Source organism: Hyposmocoma kahamanoa, unplaced genomic scaffold, assembly GCF_003589595.1.
Source record: "Hyposmocoma kahamanoa isolate Upper Pololo Valley unplaced genomic scaffold, ASM358959v1 94, whole genome shotgun sequence".
Lineage (NCBI taxonomy): Eukaryota > Metazoa > Arthropoda > Insecta > Lepidoptera > Cosmopterigidae > Hyposmocoma > Hyposmocoma kahamanoa.
The window spans coordinates 3,439,887-3,465,192 of NW_020654878.1; the positions used below are offsets into that span (position 1 = coordinate 3,439,887).

Below are 25,306 nucleotides of genomic sequence, written 5' to 3' on the forward strand. Positions count from 1 at the left end.
TACATCATGATTACATTAAACATAAATATACCTTATAATTTCATGTCGACATCCAATAAGAAACAAAGAATAATCAGTCAATTAAAAACAACAAAATAATAACCTTCTATGTCAAACTATAAAATATTTATACATCATTAATTACATTGTACATGTATATACATTTAGCACTAATTTCATGTCAACATTTATCTAAAAAATCAGTCACTTTGTAATAATTTTTGTCTCTAAGCCATTCACTAAGTCTGTTTCTGAACAAATTATTTGGTAACGTTTGAATGTCTTTTGGTAGAGCATTATAAATTCGGACACACATACCGTTACATTGATTTTTGTAATAACACAATCTAGGTTTATTATTATACACCAGTCTATTTGGGTCCCTTACACCTCTACTATGTACATCTGTAATTTTTTTAAAAAGGTTTAGATTTTGCTTAACAAACCATGCCACTTCAAAAATGTACATACACGGTAACGGCAAAATTCCCAATTCTTTAAACAAAGGTGCACAAGATTCCCGTGGGGAAACACCGGTCATTGCTCGAACATACTTTTTTTGAGCTGTGAACAATTTTTTACACTCAGTTGAGTTACCCCAACAAGAGTCCATATCTAAACAGAGACGCAACGTAACCATGATAAGCAGTCAAAACTGTAGATGGTAATGATATATTTCGCAGCCTCCTTAAGACGTATACGTATCGATGTAATTTATGTACCAGTGACTCGACGTGTTGTGACCAGTTGCAACTACTGTCTATTTTCACGCCTAAGAATGTTGTAGAGTCTGCCTCCTGAATATTGACATCCTTGTAATTTATGTTAAGGTTCATTTTTGTTTGTCGATTTGTACTAAATTGAATGAATTTAGTTTTAGTCAAGTTAACAGTCAAATTATTAAGTTTAAGCCAATTTATTATTACATGTACTGAATTGTTTATGTCTAATTCGTAGTTAATTATGTCATTTTTGTACGGAATTACGACTGAAATATCATCTGCAAATAATATGCATTTGTGTCGTGTAACCTCTGGTAGGTCATTTATGTAGAGCAAGAATAATAATGGCCCGAGAACACTACCTTGCGGGACACGACACGCATTGACTCTATATTGCGATCTTGCTGATACAACACAGACGTTTTTATTTAAATGTTTTATATCTACAGCTTGCTTCCTATTTTCCAAATAGGAAGCTAACCAGTTAAGAGTCACGCCTCTAATACCTAAATTATTTAGTTTTTTCAGCAAAATGTCATGAGATACAAAGTCAAACGCGCGAGTCATGTCAAAAAATATCACCGTTGTAGGTATTTTTGCATTAGTGTTCTCCACTATCTGACGTACAAGATGAAATGCAGCCAGTGTAGTAGATTTTTTCGATAGAAACCCGCATTGCTCTTGTTTGATTATATTGTGCTTATTAATAAAACTTAGCAGCCTCTTCTTCATGCATTTCTCAAATATTTTGGACAGCACGGGGATTAAAGTTATAGGTCGATAATTTTCAATGCATGCTCTTGCGCCTTTTTTATAGATTGGTTTCACTAAAGAAATTTTTAACAATTCGGGAAATATGCCTTTTTCAATCGACAGATTAATTAAGTTTGTGAGAGAAGGCGTCAGTTGCTTATTACAGAGCATACAAGAGCATCTTAGAGCATACAACATGGAAGGCGCCATAGAACACTATTCTCGGAGGCGCTAGGCGCATCGGGATCCTTGGTGTAGACATCTCTTGTGACGTTCAGTTCCGTAGTCACTTAGATGGCAAAGTCAACTTAGATGGCAAGTATTTCACTTCGGAGCGGACTTATAAAACCATATTTTAAATATAATTTGTTGCCAACCATTTTCTATGAAGATATACAAACTATAGCGTTGTCTCTAACTACCCCGTCCGGTAGTATATCCATCCTCTGTATCTATTGTCCACCCTCAGGTGAAATAATAATAAATAAGTTAAGGAATATTATACAAAATCTACCCTCGTCCATTTTTATGGCGGTAGATCTTAATGCTCATCATATTGCTTTCGGATGCTCGTCACTAAACGTTGCGGTGAACAGTTGTATTCGATTCTAGATGACTTAGATTTATGTATATTGAACGAAGATGTTACTACTATAAATTATCCGAACCGTAACCCGTCGGCTATTGATATTTCTGTCGCTAGCCCATGTATTACCCCTCTTTGCAAATGGTCAGTCCATGATAATAATGTGGGTAGTTATCATTTTCCAACTTTAACAGAAATTACCATTACGATCGACATAATATTAACCCTCCTATTGACAAATTAATTTATAACAGAGTTGATTGGTCCAAATATGACTCATCATATTTGGACCAATCAGCTCTGTTATAAATTAATTTGTCAAAGTGTGCAAAGAACTTCTCAAAAATTTTCATATGAGTTAAGGGGATCATTAGGTTCATTCGATCTTTGTGTTAATAAAATATATATAGAATTAATAATATTATAACAAACTAGTGGAGTAATTTCACAAAAAATAATTGAATATCAATTCAATAAAAGTTTAAAAAAACATTTATCAAAATTTATAGTGAGTCCATTTGTTTGAAATAAATCTAGAACTGCCACAAACAATCGACATTTTCTTCCAAAGTCTTTGTAACAATTAAAACGTCGTCCATATAACATATTACTTTGTCAAACCAAAGTCTACCCAACACCGTATTCATAAGTCTTTGAAACACTGCGGGTCCATTGCACAGGCCAAAGGGCATTCTAACAAACTCACAGTGTCCATCCTGAGTTATGATCGCTGTTTGGGGTATGGAAGACTGATTTATTTTAATTTGGTAATAACCACTTTTTAAATCAAGCGACGTAAAATATTTGCAACCATGCAATAGGTCAATCAAATCGTCGACTAATGGCATCGGATATTTTTCTTTCACAGTGACTATATTTAATGCCCGACAGTCTCTTTGTACCGTCAGGTTTATCTACTAACAAAATCGGACTCGCATAACTAGACTTACTCTCTCGTATAATACCATTTTTCAATAGATCATCTACTACAATGATTTCTAAAACATATTTTGATAAAGTGGTCCCTGATCCTATTGATCCCCTTAACTCATATGAAAATTTTTGCGAAGTTCTTTGCACACTGAAATCTCAGTGCATTTCCGAATTTTCTAAAACTACAGAATATAAAAGTAGACCTCCCATACCTTGGTGGAACGACAAATGCAAGGAAAGTGTAATTAAATCTAATGAATCCCTTAAGTACTACAGAAGTTTACCTACTATTACAAAATTTATTCCTTATAAAAAAACTTGACGCAATTAAAAAACAACTATTGTAGAAGAGAAAAAGAATAAATGGAAGATTTTACTTTTTCTACGATTTTCGAAATTTTGAGCGAGATAAATTGGCATGTTCTCATCGTGCAAAGCGAAAATGGCGGATTGAGCGAATGAGCAATTATTTTAATGGTTGATTTTGCTATTCTTTAATTCAAGGCGTTTTTCTCTCAATATACTTTTGAGTAGTGAAAACCGATTTTTATTATCTCCTGTGTCAAGTCCCGTATAGTGGCGAACTAGGGGATGAATCCGGGTTTGCGCACTTTCCGGTAACCGATTTCAATAAAACTATATGTAATTCCACGTATTTTTGAGGTCGGTTTTTTTAGTACTCTGTACTGAGATTATTTCCATCTTTGGTCTACTCCCAATAGCACAAACAACTTTTTTAGTTTATAGTATAGTGGCATAGACGATTTGTAAATTAACCCAAAGTAAGATAGTGTTTCACTGTGAAAGCTAATATACATAATAAGTTATTCATTCATCCAAGCGGTATGTTATTTAAAATAAAGGACTGCTAAAATGAAGGATTAGGTTATCTAACAAATATTTTATTAACACACAATCTCTTACACGCATCACATATAATTTTTCATACAATCGTAAAATTATATGTTAAGAACTCTTATCAGGAGAATTTTCTATATCCTTATCTTCTAAGACATCTTCGTATCTATCGTGTAAAAAGTCCAAGTAGGCATCTTTGATGGATCCTGAACAGGCTACGTAATGGCCTCCAGAATGTTCAGCCACTACTGGGTTTATAAATAAATTGATGAGGGATTCACTCATTTCTGGAAATAAAAAAAATACAACTTAATAAAAAAAAGAATTGTCCATTTCTTCCAATCAAAGATCTCTGTTGTGCCGTAAAAAAAAACAACTTGTGTAAGGGTCGTATTCCAGAACTCTACTCAATGTTCAAGTCAGGACTTGAGTATGATGTCTAGCGCTTTAACTCGACATTGGCAGAATTTTCGATGGTATCGATGGAGCTACAACATTATAAAGAAGAGAAGAAGACACTTCAAAAACCACTTTCAATCAATAGATGGCATCATTGCAATCAAAAACGTTATGGGCACCAACACTTAAGTCGATAAGGTTTCGAAATGTTGATACTTAATATGAATTTCTGCTTGGAATTTTATTTGTGTGGCGAGTATATTTTCTATGACATGATGACAGGCCAAATATAGCAAGTACTATAGCACCTTAAGTTTTTAAAGAGTTCTATAAACTGTAGAATAAAGGTACTATAATGAAAATCATGAATTTCGCGGTATTTGCCTGCCTGCATACTTGTTCCCTGAACAGTATAACTTGGGCGTTCACAAGGCGAGAGTGAATAGGTTTTATTTAGGTGTGCATGCTCTATCGTCGACCTCATCGTCAATTTCCATCAGGTGAGACGGAGGTTGACAGGGCATAAAAAAAATCGGTCCAGTAATTTTTGAGAGGAGTTATTTCACGTATATACTTGAAAAATAAAAAAGGAATTAAATAAAATAAAATAAATATAATAATAAAATTTTTGGGACCTGTAAGATTAATGCTCTGGCCACACAAGAGGCAGGCACATAAGAGGGGACGGAGGAGGGGCAGTTTAGACCGCGGCGCCATGAGTTCACAAGGCTTTATTTTATTTTATTATACCAAAGATTGTAAGTGATCTAGCAGGTAAAGGAATTTTTGTTAATAATCCGACAAGTGTTAATTTTTTATTTCATATTGGTCATAATTTCTTTTACATAAAAAGTTATGACTCTGGCCCCATTCTAAATATTGTTTGTCTTAATGTAAAGAATAAAAAAAACTGTTTTTGACGTGGCCAATTCCAGGTTAGGACCTGGAATTAGGAACTTTGCATTTTGCCCATTCTCCATTTCAATTTGAATTTGAGTGAACTCTTTATCAATATATACATAGGCTTTATATCTATACTACTATAAAATAAGCTTTTAAGTACTATTGAAAGTTTGTTGGACGTTTTTCTATTAGTAAATCCTGTTATTACCTTTGGGTATAATTGAATCACTTTCTCCATAGACATGTAGTGATGGCAAGTTAACGTCTTCGTCATAGAATCCTTTGTGAACAAGACTGCCTGATCTGAAGCCCGACGCAAAGATTGCAAACTTGAATGTGTATGGTAGATCTGAATGACAGAAAATAAATACAAAATGTATTTATCAAGTCAAGAAACACTAAATGAATGTAAAATTAGTTACATTGATACATAAAGATGTGGTATTTGAAACTGAAATACGAATATGCTAAATTCTCTATTATATGTGTTCATTCAAGCATTAGATTCTGCTCAACCTTTGCTGAATAATTTGCTTTTTGCCTTTAGACATGTACAGTAATATCGAGACTAGCTCACAAACACAATTGTAGCCAATGGACATGTGCGTACTGTCTCCCGTGGCAGTGTATTTGAACTGCATAGTACAACTATGCTATTGCTATAAAAGCATTCATATTACATTATATGTATATATAATGGCCTTAATTATATTAACAATGTATTGACTCCCCTGCATATATTGCAGCATGTACAGGCTCACCACCAAGTTAAGGACCAGACGGCTCTCCCAGACATTGAGATCAATCCAGGACTCAATTCTGGAGCATTCTCAAATTCAAATTCAAAATAATCTTTATTTCATAGGTAAGCATTATTACACTTGAAATCGTCACAATATTAAACTCTACCGCTCATTCGTAAGGCAGATTCCCCTGAGAAGAATGAGCAAGAAACTCTAGGGGTTGCTCTTTGTAAATAACATTTACAATATTTTTTTTTATTATTTGAAACATCAGAGATCGAGACTACCTCCATGAGCTAAACGGGTTACTACCACGGATTTTTATCATCCAAGTACGCAGAAGTTGTATAATAACCTTTAGTATAAAGTTTTTGTTTCACTATAGTTTTAAACCTCGTGTAAGGCAAATTTTGTATATCAACCGGAATCTTGTTATAGAAGCGTATACATTGCCCCTTAAATGATTTTTTGACTTTGTGAAGACGACTATCAAGAAAAGCTAGTTTATTTCTATTCCTCGTATTAATGTTATGTCTGTCACTATTTTTCATAAATAAATTACTATTCCTTTTAACATAAATTACATTCTCATAAATGTACTGTGAGGCTAGTGTAAGAATGTTAATTTCCTTAAACTTATCTCTCAAAGATACTTTGGGGCCCAGATTGTAAATTGCCCTAACTGCACGTTTCTGCAGGACAAAGATTCTGTTGATATCGGCGGCATTACCCCAAAGCAAAATGCCGTATGTCATTAGACTGTGAAAGTAGCTGAAGTAAACCAATCTAGCGGTTTCGACGTCTGAAAGTTTCCTTATTTTTTTAATCGCGTACACTGCAGAGCCGAGCCGTTTTGATAACTTACTTATACGGGGACCCCATTGCAATTTAGCATCTAACGTTATACCTAGAAATACAACTGTATCCACAAGATTCAATTTTTCGTTTCTAACTACAATGTTTGTAACCGACTCTCTAACATTGGGTAATGTAAATTTCACACAATTTGTTTTTTTCTCATTAAGAAGTAGGTTATTAACAGCAAACCAATCAACTACTTTAGATATTATTATTATTTCTGTTCTGGGAATGGCTTCTGATGTTATGCTTCCCAAGCAAAACTTTAAAAAACTCTACCAGGTAGAATTTCCAACCAGGGAAGACTGGAAAACCAACAGTCTTACCTGGAAGGATGGTAGCCTACTTTGGTATACTGATAGGTCTAAGATGGGACCCAACCCAACCCGTGAGACCCAGGCTCAGCTATAAGCTGAATTTGGGACGACACTCCTCTATCTTTCGAGCCCAATTGTACGTCATAATTGCTTGAGCGGATTTATATCTGAAGAGAAGCTATGTTAACAAGTATATTTACATAAAGTCAGATAGTCAAGCCGCTCTACATCCACTAACCTCAATCGCCTAAACATCGAGGATTGTAGAGAACTGCATGACTATACTGAATGCTCTCGGGGAAAGGAATAAAGTGGTCCTGCGCTGGGTTCCAGGTCACTCTGACGTCGAGGGAAATGAGGCAGCAAACGAACTGGCAAAGGTTGGTGCTAGGGAAGCCTTTATTGGACCCGAACCTTTATAGGGATATCATACAGCCTGGCAAAGCTCTCTCTGCTGAACGAGAGCACACAAGTCTCCCGGGAAGTGTGGCTACAGAGTAAGGGTCTTGAGCAATCAAAAGCCCGCTGCCTACGGTGCCAAACACTATAGAGAAGCTCTGTCATTGGATAGGAATGGCATGAGAATACTCATGCGAGTCTTAACAGAACACTGTGGCTTGAACAAGCACATGTCAAATATTGGGCAGAGAGAGAACAGAGAGTGTAGATTCTGCCACGAGGCGGACGAAACTCCTGCTCATCTTCTTTTTTTTTGTATATATATATAATAGACACACGCTTGGCCACAATCTCACCTGATGTTAAGCGACGATGTGACCGACGATGGGACGCGTTTGCCTAAAAAATGCCTATTCACTCTAGCCTTGAATAGCCCCAAATTGTACTTTTCGGGAAATACAGATGCCGGTAGAGCATTCCATTCCTTTGCCGTACGCATCAGAAAGGAGGAAGCAAAGCGCTTAGTGCGAATAGGTGGAATATCAACGACATAAGAATGGAGTGCTCCGGACCTTCTAGTCGACCGAAGGAGGAACGGTGAGGGCGGAACCAAATTGAAAAGTTCCTGCGCACACTCCCCGAAATGTATCCGATAGAAAACCGACAAGCAGGCTACTTTTCTGCGATGATCGAGATTTTGGAGCTTCGACTCCACAAGAGGATTATTTTTAATAAGTCTCTTTGCTTTACGCTCCACCGAGTCCAAGGCAGCTAACTGGTATTGGGCAGAGCCGTCCCAAAGGTGGCAGCAGTACTCCATACAGGATCGAACTTGTGCTTTATATAGATTTAAATGCTGTTCAGGTGTGAAGTACCGCCTGACCTTGAAAAGTATGCCTAGTTTTCTGGCAGCAGTTTTTGCCAAGCACTCGATGTATCGCCCAAAGTTGAGGTTGGATGATAAGTCCAGACCAAGTAGCTCAAGGTGGTCCCTTATCGGCACGGATACACCTCGGAAAGTCGGAGTAAGGTGTAGGGGACTCCGTTTTGATGAGAAAAGACACGCCTGTGTTTTAGCCGCATTAAACCTGACTCTGTTAGCATCTCCCCAGTCGGAAGCAGCTTTCAGACTCAGGTTCAACCGGGTGACCATCGCCTCTCGCTTACACCGGATCTCTTCACTGTTGTCTCGGGCGTCTGGCACATAACTCACCGCCACTGTGCTGTCGTCTGCGTACCCAAAGATACCGGGCATCAGCAGCAGGTCGTTGATATGCAGCAAGAATAGAGTGGCGGAGAGGACAGATCCCTGAGGTACACCGGCATTTATACCATGAGGAGCAGACGAGTAACCATCTACAACTACACGGATTGACCTATCCTTCAGAAAATCCATGTGCAAAAGCCAACAGGAATTCCGTAAGCTGGAAGCTTGTTTAACAGGCTATCATGCCAAACCCTATCAAAGGCCTTTGATATGTTGAGAGACACGGCAAGCGATTCACCGCGTTTCTCGACAACCTCGCTCCATAAATGTGTGGCGCAAGAAGATCCCCAGTAGATCGTCCACGGCGAAAACCATATTGTCGATCACTGAGGAGATCGTTATCTTCGAGGTATCCAAGGAGACGGCTGTTCAATACGCGCTCCATAGTCTTACAGAGTATGGAGGTGATTGCGATAGGTCGATAATTAGATGGGTCGGCATGACTACCTTTCTTAGGTACAGGCTGTGCATTTGCAAGCTTCCAGGATTTCGGGACTTGTCCAGAACTCATAGAGAGGCGATACAGGCGAGTCAACACCGGAGACAACTCGGGTGCACAGTTCCGCAGGACAATCGCTGGGACTCCGTCAGGGCCACTGGCTTTGTTGACGTCTAATTTGCGTAAAGCTTTCAACACCTCTTTTTGACGGATAGTGATTTCGGGCATTTCCGAGTCACATCGAGGTAGTGTAGGTGGTGTTTGCAAAGTAGCGTCAAGACGGGAGTTGGAAGCAAAAAGAGAAACAAAAAGATTTGCTTTCTCTTGAGCGGTATGAGCCAGCGATCCGTCATCTCTCATTAAAGGCGGAAGGGATGACCTGCAGAAATTCGCTTCGACCGATTTAGCGAGTGACCAGAATGCTTTACTCCCTGATGGGTATGAAGCTAACCTGACCCCAATACGACTAATATGGCCGAAGCGAGCTTTCTGTATCGCTTTTTTGCAGGATCTAGCGGCTTTATTAAAGGCTTTCTTCAGACGGAGGGTTTCCGGTGCTTTGCGATCTCGAGCATCAGCCCAAGCCTGGTACGCAGATTGCTTTAGCGTTTCCGCAGAAGCACACTCAGCGTTAAACCAAGGGCGAGCTTTGCCGCTGGAGGAGACTTCGAAATACGGAATAAAGTATTCCATAGCCCGAATAATCACCTCAGAGACGGCAGACGCGCAGCACGTCGGATCGTCAGAAGAAAGCACAGCTGCCGCCAGGGATAAGATGCAAAGAAATGCCGCATCGCATCCCAATCAGCTGACTTGTATCGCCACATCCTCCTAGTACTTCCCGTACTGAGATCGGGCGGGGAGTAGACAGATACAGATTTCACCAGACAGTGATCGGATGTCCCTAGTGGGGATGAGACCGATACTTGGTAGCGGTCTGGATCGGTTGTCAGCAGAAGATCCAGGCAATTGGCTGTGTGGTCGTCAACGTCCGGTACCCTGGTAGCGCAACTCACCAGCTGGGTGAGGTCTAGTGATAGAGCACATGCCCGCGCCTCTCTTCCAGCGTGGTCGGTTTTTTGGTATGGGAACAACCATTCCTGGTGATGGGCATTAAAGTCCCCCAAAAAGACAAGTTGTGCTTTAGGATACCGTTGTTGGACTGTTTCCGCCGAGCTGCAGAGATGGTTGAACAGCCTAGTCGTCTCCGGGTCTCCAGAATGCGACCGATACACACTGGCGTAGACAATTTGTTCCAGTCCAGTGTCTACCAGAACCCACATTACAGAGAGATCGGGGTCTTTAAGGTCACGGAGACGATTAGAGCAGATGTCAACACGAGCGTAAACGCAGGTACCAGCGCGCTGCTTAAATTTGTGCTCCAGAATGTAACCTGGGTAATGCAGATACGCCGTGTCCGAAGGACATCTAATTTGGGTCTCCGTGAGGAAGAGCATGTGAGGCCTTTCAGTCTCAAGATGGTGGTGGACAGATGAGAGATTGGAGTGCAGACCTCGGATGTTCGAGAGGTGCACTTTAAGTGAAAGGACGTGCATCCGCTGTTTAGCCTTCCTCAATTTTCTTGACCTTTTCATATTAGGGTTAGAGTGAATGGGGAGAGCGAAGGCAGTTGTACGAGACATTACTACTGAAAGTCATGCGGCACATACCCTATATGGTACGCCGATGGGAAACTAGACTGGAGCGCGCGGGGACGCCCGAACCCCCCCGGGAGTGGCCATCGGGTCCTTTCATCCGGTCGCCAACCGGCACGATGGAGCACCCCGGGATTTTTCGCGAGTTGGCGGGGCAGCCTTTCACTGGAGGCTAATCAGCTAATTGGGCCCCCTACTACCTGCGGTCGGCCAGCGGAGCACCGTGCTTCGGATCCCGCTACCCTCCGCGTCTAGGTTCCCAGCGCAACAACAAGGGAGCCCCGAGATCAACCAAATCAGTGCAGTGCAACTGTACAGACCCTTCACTCTAGAGCGGCTACTCTGGGCGTCAAGCCGGAACACAGCTATAGCTGTTTGGCGGCTAGGCTTCGCCCAGAGGGTGGTCACCAGCCACGACCAAGGTCTACCACCGGAGTTTGTAGCTTATTTGGCACCACCCAGGGGTCACGTGTAGGGTCTCGAGGGTACACAGCCTACGGACGCGAGCTACTTAACCCCCAAAATTTTCTAATCCAATGTTACCCCCTGATTGGCGTACGAAGCTCCTTACTGGGAAGGCACATGCCACAACCAGAGGACATTAAATCTGTCGGAGCCAGGAAAGTCCTTCAGTTCTTCAATGCTGTCGGCTTTGGCTCCGAACTGTAATTAGTCGTGATCACAATAGATCAGCTGATGGTCGCAGTGATGAGGGGCTACATATGCCCCGAATGAAGCCATCCTAATAATAATGTAATAATAACATCAATCATCTAATAGCAACGTTTTTTCTTTTTACTAACATAGCCTTTAAGAAAACTGTAACTAACGAAAATGTATGGACTCTGTTGTCTGAATTAAAGATAAAATAAATAAATAACTTACATCCTTTCTGCTGCATAGCTGCTAACAATCCAACCAAACAAGCACCCTGTGAAAATCCCATAAATCCATCAAAAGGTCCATAATCGGCAACCGTCTTTTCAATCAGCTTGAGAGTATCCTCGAACCCGAGAGCTGGCCCTCCGAGGCACTTCCCACTGAAGGTATTGTCTTCTGCATTGAACCACCAAGATCGGCCATCTGGAAGGAGATTAATTTACCACTTTAAGGTGCAATAGTCATGTGAACTGCAATATTTATGACAGCAGTTGTGATACAGTCAGAATGCTGCTTATTTGTCTACACACTATAAGCCTTCAAATTCAGACGCTTGTAGAAACGCTTTAGTAGCTTTAGTTCACTAATTGTGACTGCAGAAGTGACGCGCGCGGGTCACAATGGTGGCGCTGCAACTGTGCTTCTAAATAATGTACGAAAATTAGTAGCAGCGCTTCTATAAGCGTCTAATTTGAATGCGCCCTAAGATCATATCGTCGGCTTATTTGCAAGAAGTCATTATTGCCATATAATTTATGAGGCAATTAATGATTTCTTGCACTAAGCTGACGATATATTATTAGTGTTTCTATTTTCTCAATGTCATATCATATCTATGATCAGATTTCCGAATGCACACGAATATTAATTTCCGTACCCATTAATTATTTGATTTAAAATCTATAATCATTTGAATTTTGAACAACATACTTTATCATTGTTTTGCTTTTATTTCCGTGTGAACTGTACAGAGCTGTAAAACTATTTCCCTATTTTTAATAACATTTACTCCATGTCATTATGCAAGTTAACAAAAATATTTTTGTATTTTTGTGAATAAAGTGTGCTTCCTTAATGTAGCTAAAAATAAATATTTTTTCGGTTATTAATCATTTCAATTCAGTCCGTATCTCAACACATTCATCTGCTATGTTAATATGTTCACTATTAATGAAATAATCACTTTCCGTGCTGCTCGAACAGGTATTTATTATAAAATTGTCCAATTGTAGTTGTCCAATTGCAACAATGGTTCAAAAGGAACTAAAATATCTTTTTTATTCTTTACTGTTCTGATTGAAACACTACAAGCTAAAGAAACACGTTTTTGGACTTTTTGAAAATAACCCTTGTTTTCTTTATTGAATGTATCAGCTTCTTACGTTTTCGCGATTGTTACACATAGGAAATGAAACTATTTTTCCGGATTTAAATCGCGTATATTTGTTTTTTCAAACAAACCGACGTTTCGGGCCCTTTACAGGTCCCATGGTCATGATTGAAAAATGTTATTACAATGTCAGTGATTTCCTGCATGATAACTTGTGACAATTTAATTTTAATATTATAATTTATTTTTTTTATTAATTTCTGACATTTAATTGTATTTTTGATAAGTTTTATATTTGACATGTTTCATCACAATTATTATGACTATTGAAATATTTCTATGCCGCTTGTTGGCAAAATATGCTGAACTCTATTTCAATTTGTAACATCTAATTTATATTGTACTTACCATATTTACAAGAAATAAATGATATTCTATTCTATTCTATTCTTTATGTATCAGCTTGTTGTAAAAAATATAAGTACACACTGTAAATTATCTGTTGTGCCTGTGACCTTTACGGCTTTCATCCCATTGTATAATTAATAAAAAAAAATTATAGCAACTCTATATACTTCGAAGTCAACTGACAGCATCTGGTCTGTACCAAAGGCAAAGGGCAACTGAATAAAACCCGATGACAGCTGAAACACAAAGTTTGCTGAGAGACAATGAGAAAATAGAAGTACTGTATAGTAATTAAAATCAAAATAAAAATATGCCACGTGTCATCAAGGAAAGTAAAAAAAATAAATGTTGTTTTCTAATTAACCTATCTATTTCTCTTGAGTACATTAAAATAGTATATGGCATACAGTAGTATTTGGTCGTCTATTGATCATTACACTGCATTCTAAAGTAGATTAAACAACTCTACCTAGATACAGTAACCTGGCAACTTTGGAAATCCTTCACCAGGATTAAGAAACAACAAAAAACAATGTATGTATTTAGATTACATTAAAACAGACCTGGCTCTATTGAGATAATGCTTCTTTCTTGGCAAAGAATTTCCTTATGGCTGCTAGCAACTTAATCTAAACTCATTCTTTCCATATCCAAGTTGAGTTTAATGCATTCCACTGTAGTTTCTTAGCTACCAGGTTTGATAGACTTTTACTTGGATTTTTTTCATTTTGCAGAGTGATAATATTTGAATGATACTTTGATTTAATACCTGTAGATCATAGATGGTTACAGTCAGTCAAGAATATCATTAATTATGTATATTTTTAATAATTATCAAATTGCTGACTACATTTGTAAAAATATTTTGTTGTAGCTAACTTAGCAGGGTGGAAGGATCTATATAGTCCACAAGGTTTATCAAGCAGGTTCAGAACGTTTCATATCTTTGTAATAGAGTTTTGGAAAGTTTCTAACCGTGACTCATGACACACGCAAAATAGGCGCTTTGTCGTCGAGTTGCGGATACCAGCCCGTTGCACCAAATATCAAGACTCATGTGGGGTAAAATGGCAGATATAAAAACCATATTTGTGTTGCAAAAACAAGCAATACATTCTGTGTTTGTTTAGGCTCAGAGAAAAGTTTAAGGATACTGGTATCATGACTGTAGCATCACAGTACATTTCCTCAAATATATTGTATGCCCATAAAAATATACATAATTTCATTAAGAAAGAAGATATCCATAACATTAACGTTAGAAAAGTCCAAACTCATGGTACCACGGTGTCGTTTAACTAAGGTAACCGATTCTTTTATGGGGAACCTTATACATTTTTACAATAAGATTCAGTAGAATATATATTAAGATTATCATTTCCTAAGTCAAAAATTTTACCCATGGAATGAATAAAGCTGAGTGGCACACTCAGAGAGAGTTTCAGCAGTAACTTCTTGACAGCCTTGAAGAAAAAGTGTCAATAACACCACCAATAAATTAGAGGTAGATGTTTCTATGGTTTCTTATGCTAATAAATTAAGAACATGAACTTTGTATCTGCAGTAAAAAAAATCATTTCTTTACCTTCTTCTCCCCCTCCGTCTTCATTATAAACCCTATGAGGAGCAGAAAAAAAAGTTATCTGCGCGTACTTCGACACAGCTTTGCGGAACGACCCTATCTTCGACCGAAACACTGCGCCATTCTGTCGGTACCCGTGAAATGCGAGAATCTTCAACTTTGGACGCTTTGGATCCTTCTCTTTGTTATTTTCCGGGACGGATTGGTTAGAATTTGAATTGTGTTCCGACATAACCTGAATACTCCCGTATTTACGCGGTAAAGAAAATGTTTGGATGCGTAAAACGTTGAGCTGTAAAAATCTAATTGTGAGTAAGTTTTTCTTCACCAGTTATAGCAATAATATTGTTTTTTAATACAAAACAAATAACTTCACTTCACTTTTTATTTTTATGGCTCCATCAATATGAGAACTGATGATTTTGCCAATGTCACAGTTGAAAGAAAAAAAAACGAAACAAAAAAAAAATTTTCGCTAAGCTCTAATAGGACATTAACCGGTGTTGGTAAGTTGGACTACGGGAGTACTCAGTTGAAAACAAATAACGAAGTGATACAAACACCGACAACCAACACATAAACACAACAATTACCATAGACAATTAATATCGTTTTAACCTATAAACGTCAAAAGATTTTTCGTTTTTTGATAAAGATTTTCTAGAATTTGAGACTGTATACCTTAGGCTCAACTCACACTGGCGCAGAGTCGAAGCGTTGCGTCGCGTCGCATCGCGTCCTGTTTTTCAAGCACACCGCCTGGAGACGCACGTCAACGCGCGACGATACTCGCATTAGTGCGCCGAGATCACAGCTACTAAATCTTTCTGATTTGTGGATCACAGTGTGGTCGGCGTCTGATGCCTCATTGCGCCCAAGTAATGCTCGGCGGCGCGCGTCGACGTTCGATTCCGTATTTGCATAACACAAATTTGTGCGATAATAATGTGTGATATAGAATATATGTATACAGAATATATGTATGTATATAGAATGGGAGAAATAGAGATGAATATACTATAGGCGTCATGCTAATCCGCAGACATCGTAAACACTTTTAAATTAATATATGTTAAAAAAAGTGAAGATCTCTGGGGCATATCAACTTGCGAAATAGTGTTGTTTGCTGACGGCACATCCTTGATTTTTAAAACAGACAGACATGACATTAACTATGACCATGTTAATGATACCCTCTCTAAGGTAGTATATTGGTTTAATGCTAACAATTTCTTGCTTAATGCCAACAAGACAAAATGTGCTAAATTTGAATTACCTAACGTAAAATCGATAAGTCCAAGCATAGAAATAAACGGAGAAAAGTTTGACCTTGTTAATAAAGCAGTCTTCTTGGGAGTGACCTTAGATAGTAAACTTCAATGGTTTCCACATATATCTTCCCTGGCCAACAGATTAAGCTCTGCTGCATACGCAGTCCGCAGAATACGTGAGCTTACCGATGTTAGTACTGCAAGACTGGTTTACTTTAGTTACTTCCACAGTAATAATATAATGTCCTATGGGATTCTCATGTGGGGTAAAGCGGCAGACATTCAAATCTAATCAAATTCAAAAATTCAAACATGTTTGTATTGGAAAAACCAGCGATTCGTTCTGTGTACCATCTAGGCTTTCGGGTTCCTCTCAGAGAAAAGTTTTTGGAGACTGGTATCATAACCGTGGCACCACAGTACATTTACTCAAATATTTTATATGCCCGTAAAAACATACATAATTTCATTAAGAAAGAAGATGTCCATAATTAGAGCTAAGTCCAAACTCATGGTACCACGATTTCGTTTAACCAAGGTAAACAACTCTTTTATGGGGAACTGTATACGTTTTTACAATAAGATTCCGGAGCATATATTAAGATTATCATTTCCTAAGTTTAAAAAGTACATTAAAAAATAATTTGATTGAAGAGTCATGTTACAAAATTGAAGACTACGTGTTAGATAAAGATGTATGGAAAGACGACACGGCTCCAGAATCCATACAAATTTGATTCAAAGTGTATTCCATAGCATTTAAGTTTATTTTAAAAGAGTAATCCCTAGAAATTCTTGCTCGTTCTTTTCAGGGAGGTCAGCGTAGTGAACGAGCAGTAGCTTAATTGTGACGTTTTCAAGTGTAAATTTATTTTACCTATGGAATAAAATAATGATCTTTGACTTTGAGCTGTACCAAGCACAAGTCCGGTTGTGCATGGAATACTGCTGCCACCTTTAAGATGGCTCTGCTACATACCAACTGGCCACCTTGGATTCAATTGGTAACCGTGGCAAGAAGCTTATAGGTGACTCGGAATTAGTGGAGGCGAAGCTGTAGAGCCTTGAACACAGACGTAAAGTTGCCAGCTTATCGTTATATATTATTTTTTTACAGGATATATCACGGAGAGTGTGCGATAAAATTACATGATTCAATTTCGCTTTCATTTTTCCATCACTGCGGGACTAGGCGTAGGCTTGGGTTCCACCTCTATGTTGTGGATATTCCAAAGATTTGCACGAAGCGTTGCGCTTCCACATTTATGTGGCAAACGGCGGTGGAGTGAAATTCCCTGCCTGCAGACTTGTTCCTAGACCGTTATAACTTGGGCCTTTTCAAGGCGAAAGTGAATGGGCATTATTTAGGTGTGCATGTTCCATCGTCGACGTCATCGTCACTTTCCATCAGGTGAGATGGAGACTTAGAGGATGGAAAAAAAAATAAAGATGGAGGTCAAATGTGAACTTACATTTTATATAAAAAAAAAGTTTTATCTTGGAAAAGTCATTTTTTGGTGTCACCATTTTCACATACACAATACGGATGAGTGCGCGTGCGTACGATCGGAGCGCCTGATCGAATCGAAAGCGGCGGCGGCGCGAGGAAAAACGCGGCGGCGCAGCGGTGGCGCGAGGAAAAACGCGGCGGCGGTGGCGCGCCGACGCGGCGCTCATATCTACTGTCAAAGCAAAGCCACAAATAAAAAACCCTATTTACAAGAAGAGCCTGAATATTTTTTCCATCCTAGGAATAGATCGAGGTACCGAGGACTACACCGTATATTTCAATTAACTCATCCATCGGCATGAGGCAGTATGGTCTCTGACCTTCGCCTGTTTCATACGGAACAAATGGGAAAAAAAAAATTAAAAAAATAAAACTTGGCGCCAAAACTAGGTAACTGTCAAGAGTTGCGGCTTGGTGTTTTGTTTTCAAGTTTTTTACGTTTTGCATTGATTTAATTAAGTTTTTTGCGAATATTGCACTAATAAAATGGAAGATGGTGAGTTTGATCAACGTCTCAGAGATTTACAGAGGGAATACCTTGAATTTCTCGATGATGAGGTGAGTGTTCATAACCTTTTGCACCTATTCATTGTTTCTGGCCTTAATTTTACTATGTCATGAGTTCTTGAATCATTGTAGGAGGACCAAGGGATTTATATGGAGAAGGTGAAGCAAATGATAGCTGATAAATCGCAGCGGTTGATCGTCAGTGTCAACGACCTCAGAAGGAAGAGCCCGGAGAGAGCTAAAAACCTTCTTGAAAACGCGTTTGAGGAACAAATCGCATTTCAAAAGGCTTTAAAAGACTACGTGTCGTCTATTGACCCTACTTACGCGAAGGAGCAGGAAGAGTTCTTTGTGGCATTCTCTGGTAGTTTTGGAAACAAACATGTTACTCCAAGGAGCTTGACTTCAAGGTGATTTTTTCAATAGAAAAATTTATAGACTAGATGTGTTTAACATCTTCACACCTTTTAGTGAAAATAATGAAATACTTTACATTGATTATTTTTTAAATTTTTTTTATAACATAAAGTGAGGGGATGAACTAGTTGTCCGCCTGATGGTAAGCTACACGCTAGTTCATAACAATTACTATGCCACTCAGAGTTTTACATTGCAAGGATCTGAGGGGCACTGCCACTGCGCCTGTCACCCTGAGACGTAAGTTGACAAGTCCCATGTGCCTGTAATTTCACCAGCACCCTTACCCTTCAAAACTTATTTTTATATTGAAACAAATTTATCTTAAAACCGAATCACAGTAATGCTCACTGCATGGCGGCAGAAGTAGGTAAGGTGGCAGTACTACCCTGGATGAACTCTTGCACAAGGAGCTCTACTGCTACTAAAAAATATGAAATGATAATGGACATTTGAATATAATTACCAGCTTGTTGCTAAATACAGTAAGTTTTTATATTCTATTTATTATTTTATTCTACTTTTTATTTTTTATGTAAAGTTTATTATTTTTATTATTTATTTATTCTATTTATTATTTTATTCTACTTTTTAATTTATCTACTATTGTATTAGGCTACTTGTACATAGATGAAATTTAGGAGCCAAATTTACAATTGTAAAGCAGGGGTTTTGCTATATGAGTACGCTTGGATCAAGTCCACTCAGATGACTACTTGGATGCCACTCGTAATGTGTTGTTTGCTCACGCCTTGAATTTCATGACGACCATGGTGGCCCAATGGATAGCACTGCACATTGGACAAAGAGGTCCCGGTCCAATTCCCAGTAGGACCAATTTGGGTTATGGACTTTTCTAAATTGGTTCTGGTCTGGATGTTCTGGGGGTCTACTTCCGTTCTCAATTCTAACACTCAACTAAAATAAAAGATGCATGATGAGAATGAAGCTTCATGGTTGACATTGTCTTTGATTTGGTTGAGTATTTCACAGTAGTAATTGTTTCAGACAGATGTCGGATGGAGAATGGGAGTAGACCCCATCGTTAGTGGCCCAGAGTAAATTCTGTTGCTATAGTACTCCTAGTACAGGGGATAACCTAATTTCAGACCAGGTAATTGGTGTGGTTGTGTGGTATATTATGTCGTTACTTCTATACTGCCCATGTAACGAAAAAAGGCACAACTATGCGTACTTTATACAGCAGTTGTGCCTTTTTTCATTCCGAGGGCAGTATAATAATGAACACAAATGCAAATAACTTAATGTGGTTTTTTTTAAAACATTCTTCTAAATTAAATGCAACCAAAAGCCTAAATGGCTCTTATCTTTACAGATATCTTGGTAACCTAATATGTGTAGAAGGAATAGTGACTAGGGTCTCCTTAGTGAGACCTAAAGTGGTGCGCAGTGTACACTACTGCCCTGCCACTAAGAAAGTCATGGAGAGGAAGTACACGGACTTAACATCTTTTGAAGCGTTTCCTACTTCCGCTATTTATCCTACTAAGGTAACATTTAGATTTGAAAGTATATCGAAATCAATAATAAGCTAGTCTATAAAATAAGATTATTATTATTATCTAGAGTTAGTGTTATCTTCAAACATTGTTGGCTTAGTCAGTAAGATTATTCTCCTGCTACTCAATACAAAATTAACTATTTCTTTACTCAATGTTCAAATTAAAAACTACAAAATGATATAGATCCCATGACGCATACGTATATTATTAAGCATACAACATCCTAAAATTCAATTTCTCTGTCAGGATGATGAAGGCAATCCCTTAGAAACAGAATATGGTCTCTCTCGCTACAAAGATCACCAGACCCTGACAGTTCAGGAGATGCCAGAGCGAGCCCCAGCTGGTCAGCTGCCCAGAAGCGTAGATGTGGTCTGTGACGACGATCTAGTAGATAAGTGTAAGCCAGGTGATAGAGTACAGATTGTGGGGAACTATAGATGTCTGCCTTCAAAGCAAGGCAGTTTCACTGCTGGAACATTCAGGTGAGACATTTTGAAAACTCAAAAGTGTATTAGATACTGTGTCTATGGCTATGCTTACCATTTAAAATGGTCAGCCGCAACTTTTCATACAAGGTTAGTAACATAAATTCGTGTTCTGAAAGATGGCGAAGTACTTATTTATTGTTACAACTTTTTAAACCAGAGGACAAATATAAAATAAATAGTAAGTTTTTTTCAAATGCAATCAAAAAATTCAATTAGATTTCATCCAAGTTTAATGTGCGTTTTTCAGAACAGTACTTATAGCAAACAATATCACCCAAATCAATAAGGACATGAACCTGAATATCACATTGGAAGAAGTAAAGCTGTGCAAACGTCTCGCCAGACGCACTACCGTCGACATGTTCGAATTACTCGCAAAATCACTAGCACCATCCATACATGGACATGATTACATCAAAAAGGCGATTTTGTGTTTACTATTGGGTGGCATGGAGAAGATATTGCCTAATGGCACACGACTTAGAGGGTAAATTGAAATGTGTTTTTGACACCTTTAAAACAAATATCTTTTGTTACGTGTGAAGTTTGTCACGCTTTTGACAGAGTAGATCACATTTTTTTTTACGAAATATCTTGAATAACATAATTAAAATGTAAGTATCCTTTGGTCATTTGTCGATTTACATGATAGTAATATATTTTTTACAGAAATAGGTAGTTTTTTGTAATACACTTTACTGACGTAGGTTGTTCTTCAAGGCACTTCCCTAGGCCCACTATTGTTTGTGTTTTATACCAAATTTCAATTATTTCAAAATATGTAGTGACATCAATATTCTTCTAATTGGCGACCCATCGGTGGCAAAATCGCAACTCCTGCGCTACGTACTACAAACAGCGCCGCGAGCTATCACTACCACTGGACGAGGGTCGTCAGGCGTCGGTCTTACTGCCGCTGTTACTACAGACCCTGAAACTGGCGACAGAAGGTACTTAAAATAATATTGACAGTATAATTACGGGAATATTGTAATGGATTATTGAGAGTGGTCGCAAAGCACGCTAATTTTTAGGTAATTTAAACAAAGTCGAAATCAGGGCTTGGTTAAAATATTTAGTATTTTTCGATACCTGAATACCGGTACCAATGGAAGAATATTATTTACCTAAAGGTACCGGTACTCTATAGCAGTTCCCGCGGCCTGTGTTGTAGGCAGTTTGCTGCGTTCACCTGCGACTGTAAATGTTAATTATTAAAATCCATTTATTATATGAATATACATATAACAGAAGAAATGCACATTTATTATCATTAATTAGTTTAATTAGTTCCGGAATAATACATCGATAAACGGTTGTTACAAAAACCTTTATAATACCAGATAATTGATACCGATACCATATGGTCAGTGTCACTATTTCTTGAAAATACAAGTATAATTTATACCGGTAGTGTCTCAAGTACTGATACCGTAGTAAGTATGCCGTAAATTGACGGCATCGGTTCCTGAAAATACCGTTATTCCAAACCCTGGTCAAAATTGCCGTACTGGTTGCCAGCCTTAGCTAGAAACGCACACACTCATAACCCCGCACTAGGGAAACCCTGTATTGCGGGTGTCATGGACACACAAATTACACCCAAACTCACGAGAGAAATAAGTATAGGCCATACCAATATTTCTCTTGGTCCAAACCAGAGACCTCTGCGTTGCAGACGAGCATGGTTGTGGAACAAACATTTCCGCTTAGGAAAAGCCCCGCGAAACTCAACTCAATGTGGGTTGGAAAATTCCTCATAGATCATAAATTTACATTTTCAGACTAGAAGCAGGTGCAATGGTGCTAGCAGACCGCGGAGTTGTATGCATAGATGAATTCGACAAAATGTCTGACATCGACCGCACAGCCATCCACGAGGTTATGGAGCAAGGACGTGTCACCATAGCTAAAGCTGGCGTACACGCTACTTTGAATGCCAGATGCTCTGTGTTGGCTGCTGCTAATCCTGTTTACGGCAGGGTAAGTGTATTTGTAATTCATGCCACTTGCATACATATTACGGAGCACTAGGGGGCTTTCAGTGTCGAAAATCCTGGGAAAAATCGAGACTTTCGAGGCATTCAGATAGTCAAAACATGATATCGTCGGGGATAGTGCAATTACGCGTAACTATATAGATTTGGATTATGAGTTTCCATTTTGGCAATTTTGTGCCAAATCAAATCCTTGTAATGTGATTGATTGGAATCCTATTGTTATCAGTCCAAAGGCAACAAATTAATGCTTACTCTACAAAAATGAAAGTAGTAGCCATTGATATAACGAAGTACAACAGATACGCGCCTTTTCCCAATGCTTCATGCACGGATTTGCACTATCCCCGACGATATTTTAATCAAGTCCTTTATTAGCTGAAATTATAAAATAAAAAATTATTTATAAACTAGCTCAGTTGGGAGAGTGGTTAGCAGTCTATCTGTTAGCAGGTGTAATCTGCATCAGTCAGTTTATTAAAGAGTAGGAGGTGCATGTTCCCAGATCAAAGATGTCAATAAAATATTTTGTAAGTAATGCTCTCCATCATGATGCAGCTGGTTATGATGTAGTAGAGCTCCTTATGGAAGAGTTCGTCCAGGGTAGCACTGCCACGTTACCTATTTCAGCCTCCAAGCAGTAATGTCAGTGATACTGTGTTCCGGTTTTGTAGGGTAAGGGTGCTGCTGAAATTACAGGCACATGGGACTTGTCAACTTATGTCTGACGGTGACGGGCGCAGTGGCAGCATCTCTCAGTGGCACTGCAACTGTTATGGACAGGCGTGTAGCTTACGTCCCGTCACTTGATATTATAAAAAAAAGATGTAGGACCTCTCCCTCTGTCACTTTATTCCGTTAAATCCTGTTACAGTATGACCAATACAAAACGCCGATGGAGAACATTGGTCTTCAAGACTCTCTTCTATCACGTTTCGACCTGTTATTCGTGATGCTGGACATCGCCGACGCAGACCACGACAATATGATCTCCGAACACGTGCTCAGGATGCATCGCTACAGGTAAACCACAACGCCATACTAGACTTTCATGTCCTTGTAACTTTCTTACAAACTGGTACTCAAGTAGCTCCCAAACAGATAGACTGATTTCAAAGCGATTTTTTATATTTGAATGCTAATTTAATTTATGACGTCGAGTGTTGATATTTAAAAGTCATATAAGGGCCATTTACCTGATGAGTTGCCAGGAATGGATATTCCTGCCAGCCCTAATTTTGTCTCTATTTCTGGTTATATACTCGATGCTTTTAATTTAACCGTTATGTGCATTGTGATTTGTGAGATTGAACATATATAAACTGCCTCCGTGGCCGAACGGTTCCCATGCGGGACTGCCACGCAGAGGTCCTCGGTTCGATTCCCGGGCCGGGAGAAATATTTGTAAGGTCTACATTTATTTCTCTCGTTAGTTTGGGTGTAATTTGTGGTTGTTTATGTGTGTCTACGGCACCCGCGATACAGGGTTTCCCTAGTTCCGGGCTTTATAAAAAAACGAAACCTAACAATTTTCCACGTCGATTTATAACTCAATTTCGTTTTTCAGAAACCCCAAGGAGCAAGACGGTGAAGTGTTACCAATGGGATCTTCAGTGGAAATGCTCTCTACAGAGAATCCTGATAATGATGAAAATGAGGTAAATTGCCTTACTCCATTCTGTTTACAGAGTAGCGATTTAAAAGCGGTGATAGCTCAACGACAAGACGGCTGGTTCCAACAACTTTGCAGGACTATGTTTGCATTACTGTGTTCCGGTTTTGAAGGGTAAGGGTGCTGGTGAAATTACAGGCACATGGGACTTGTCAACTTACGTCTCTGGGTGACGGGGACACTGGCAGTGTTCCTCAGATCTTTGCGGTTTAAAGCTCTGCGTGGCACTGCAACTGTCATAAAGAAAGTAGAATTTAGAACGTAGAATTTTATTGTCCAATAAAAGGAGTTTCAGTCGGGTATAAAGCGTTTCGTCGTTTGTAACACTTTGTTTTACTTGTAGGAGGCAAGAGACACAATTTACGAGAAGTATGACCCCCTTTTGCATGGCAACACTCGCAGCAAGAAGGATCAGATTCTCACCACAAAATTCATGCGCAAGTACATCCACATCGCGAGACTGATGAAGCCCAAGCTTACTCAGGAGGCATCAGACGCCATTGCCGACGAGTACGCGCGGCTGAGGAACCAGGACATGATGGACAGCGACGTGGCCAGGGTAAATAAACTTTTTGGAACCAATTCCTTATAAGACCAATTAAGATGTTTTTTCCTTAAATGATAAAGAAATATGAGAGTTCGTTGCCTAAATTAGATAAAAATATAAAAGTTCGTTGCTTAAATTATATAAAAATAGAAAAGTTCGTTGCATAAATGAGATAAAAATAGAAAAGTTCGTTTCCTAAATAGGTCCTTAGGTGAATTAGGCCCAAAAATATTTCTGCCATTTTAGTATTATAATAAACTTTTTTAATATTATCCAACTTAGGAATTCGAACTTTTGTAAACTTGTTTTGCACTTCGGAGTTAAGCCCTTGGAGTTGTAAAATTAATCTATTTATTTACAAAGAGCAATTCGTACAGTTTCTTACTCATTCTTCTCAGGGGAATCTACCTTACGAATGGGAAGAAGAGTTTAATTAATGTGACTATTTCAATTCTAATTTGCTTACGTATGCAATAAATATATAAATAAATACAAGTATATATTTATTTATTTTTTTTTATTTATTTATTTATCTTTCTCTTACGCTAACATTACAGGT

At 38.6% G+C, this 25,306-nt stretch overlaps 3 protein-coding genes across 3 annotated transcripts in view; 1 reads left to right on the forward strand and 2 right to left on the reverse strand.

The window, feature by feature from the left end:
- LOC113237845 (elongin-B) overlaps nt 1-25,306 on the reverse strand; it is a 131,954-nt gene that overhangs the window by 58,639 nt on the left and 48,009 nt on the right. The gene's annotated exons all lie outside the window — the stretch shown is intronic.
- Nucleotides 3,894-15,685, reverse strand: LOC113237844 (esterase AGAP003155). The gene is made up of 5 exons (XM_026474537.1): nt 15,494-15,685; nt 14,816-15,104; nt 11,718-11,915; nt 5,363-5,503; nt 3,894-4,139 (listed from the first exon to the last, which is right to left on the reverse strand). Exons 2-5 carry the CDS (start codon nt 15,042-15,044, stop codon nt 3,961-3,963), a joined length of 747 nt encoding a protein of 248 aa, XP_026330322.1. The 5' UTR covers nt 15,045-15,104; nt 15,494-15,685; the 3' UTR covers nt 3,894-3,960.
- LOC113237827 (DNA replication licensing factor Mcm3) lies at nt 18,023-24,792 on the forward strand. Its single transcript, XM_026474510.1, has 10 exons — nt 18,023-18,151; nt 18,233-18,510; nt 19,854-20,028; nt 20,287-20,525; nt 20,779-21,018; nt 21,317-21,481; nt 22,316-22,514; nt 23,403-23,551; nt 24,096-24,186; nt 24,544-24,792. The coding sequence occupies exons 1-10, from the start codon at nt 18,080-18,082 to the stop codon at nt 24,790-24,792; spliced, it is 1,857 nt and encodes a 618-aa protein (XP_026330295.1). The 5' UTR covers nt 18,023-18,079.

Coding starts and splice junctions, on each gene's coding strand:
- LOC113237844 (XM_026474537.1), bottom strand. CDS start 15,044: ATGTCGGAACACAATTCAAATTCTAACCAATCCGTCCCGGAAAATAAC. Junction 11,916..14,815: donor AGACGGAGGGGGAGAAGAAG/GTAAAGAAATGA, acceptor ATCTCCTTCCAG/ATGGCCGATCTTGGTGGTTC. Junction 4,140..5,362: donor TGATTCAATTATACCCAAAG/GTAATAACAGGA, acceptor TTTTATTTCCAG/AAATGAGTGAATCCCTCATC.
- LOC113237827 (XM_026474510.1), top strand. CDS start 18,080: ATGGAAGATGGTGAGTTTGATCAACGTCTCAGAGATTTACAGAGGGAA. Junction 22,515..23,402: donor CTAATCCTGTTTACGGCAGG/GTAAGTGTATTT, acceptor ATCCTGTTACAG/TATGACCAATACAAAACGCC. Junction 24,187..24,543: donor CTGATAATGATGAAAATGAG/GTAAATTGCCTT, acceptor TTTTACTTGTAG/GAGGCAAGAGACACAATTTA.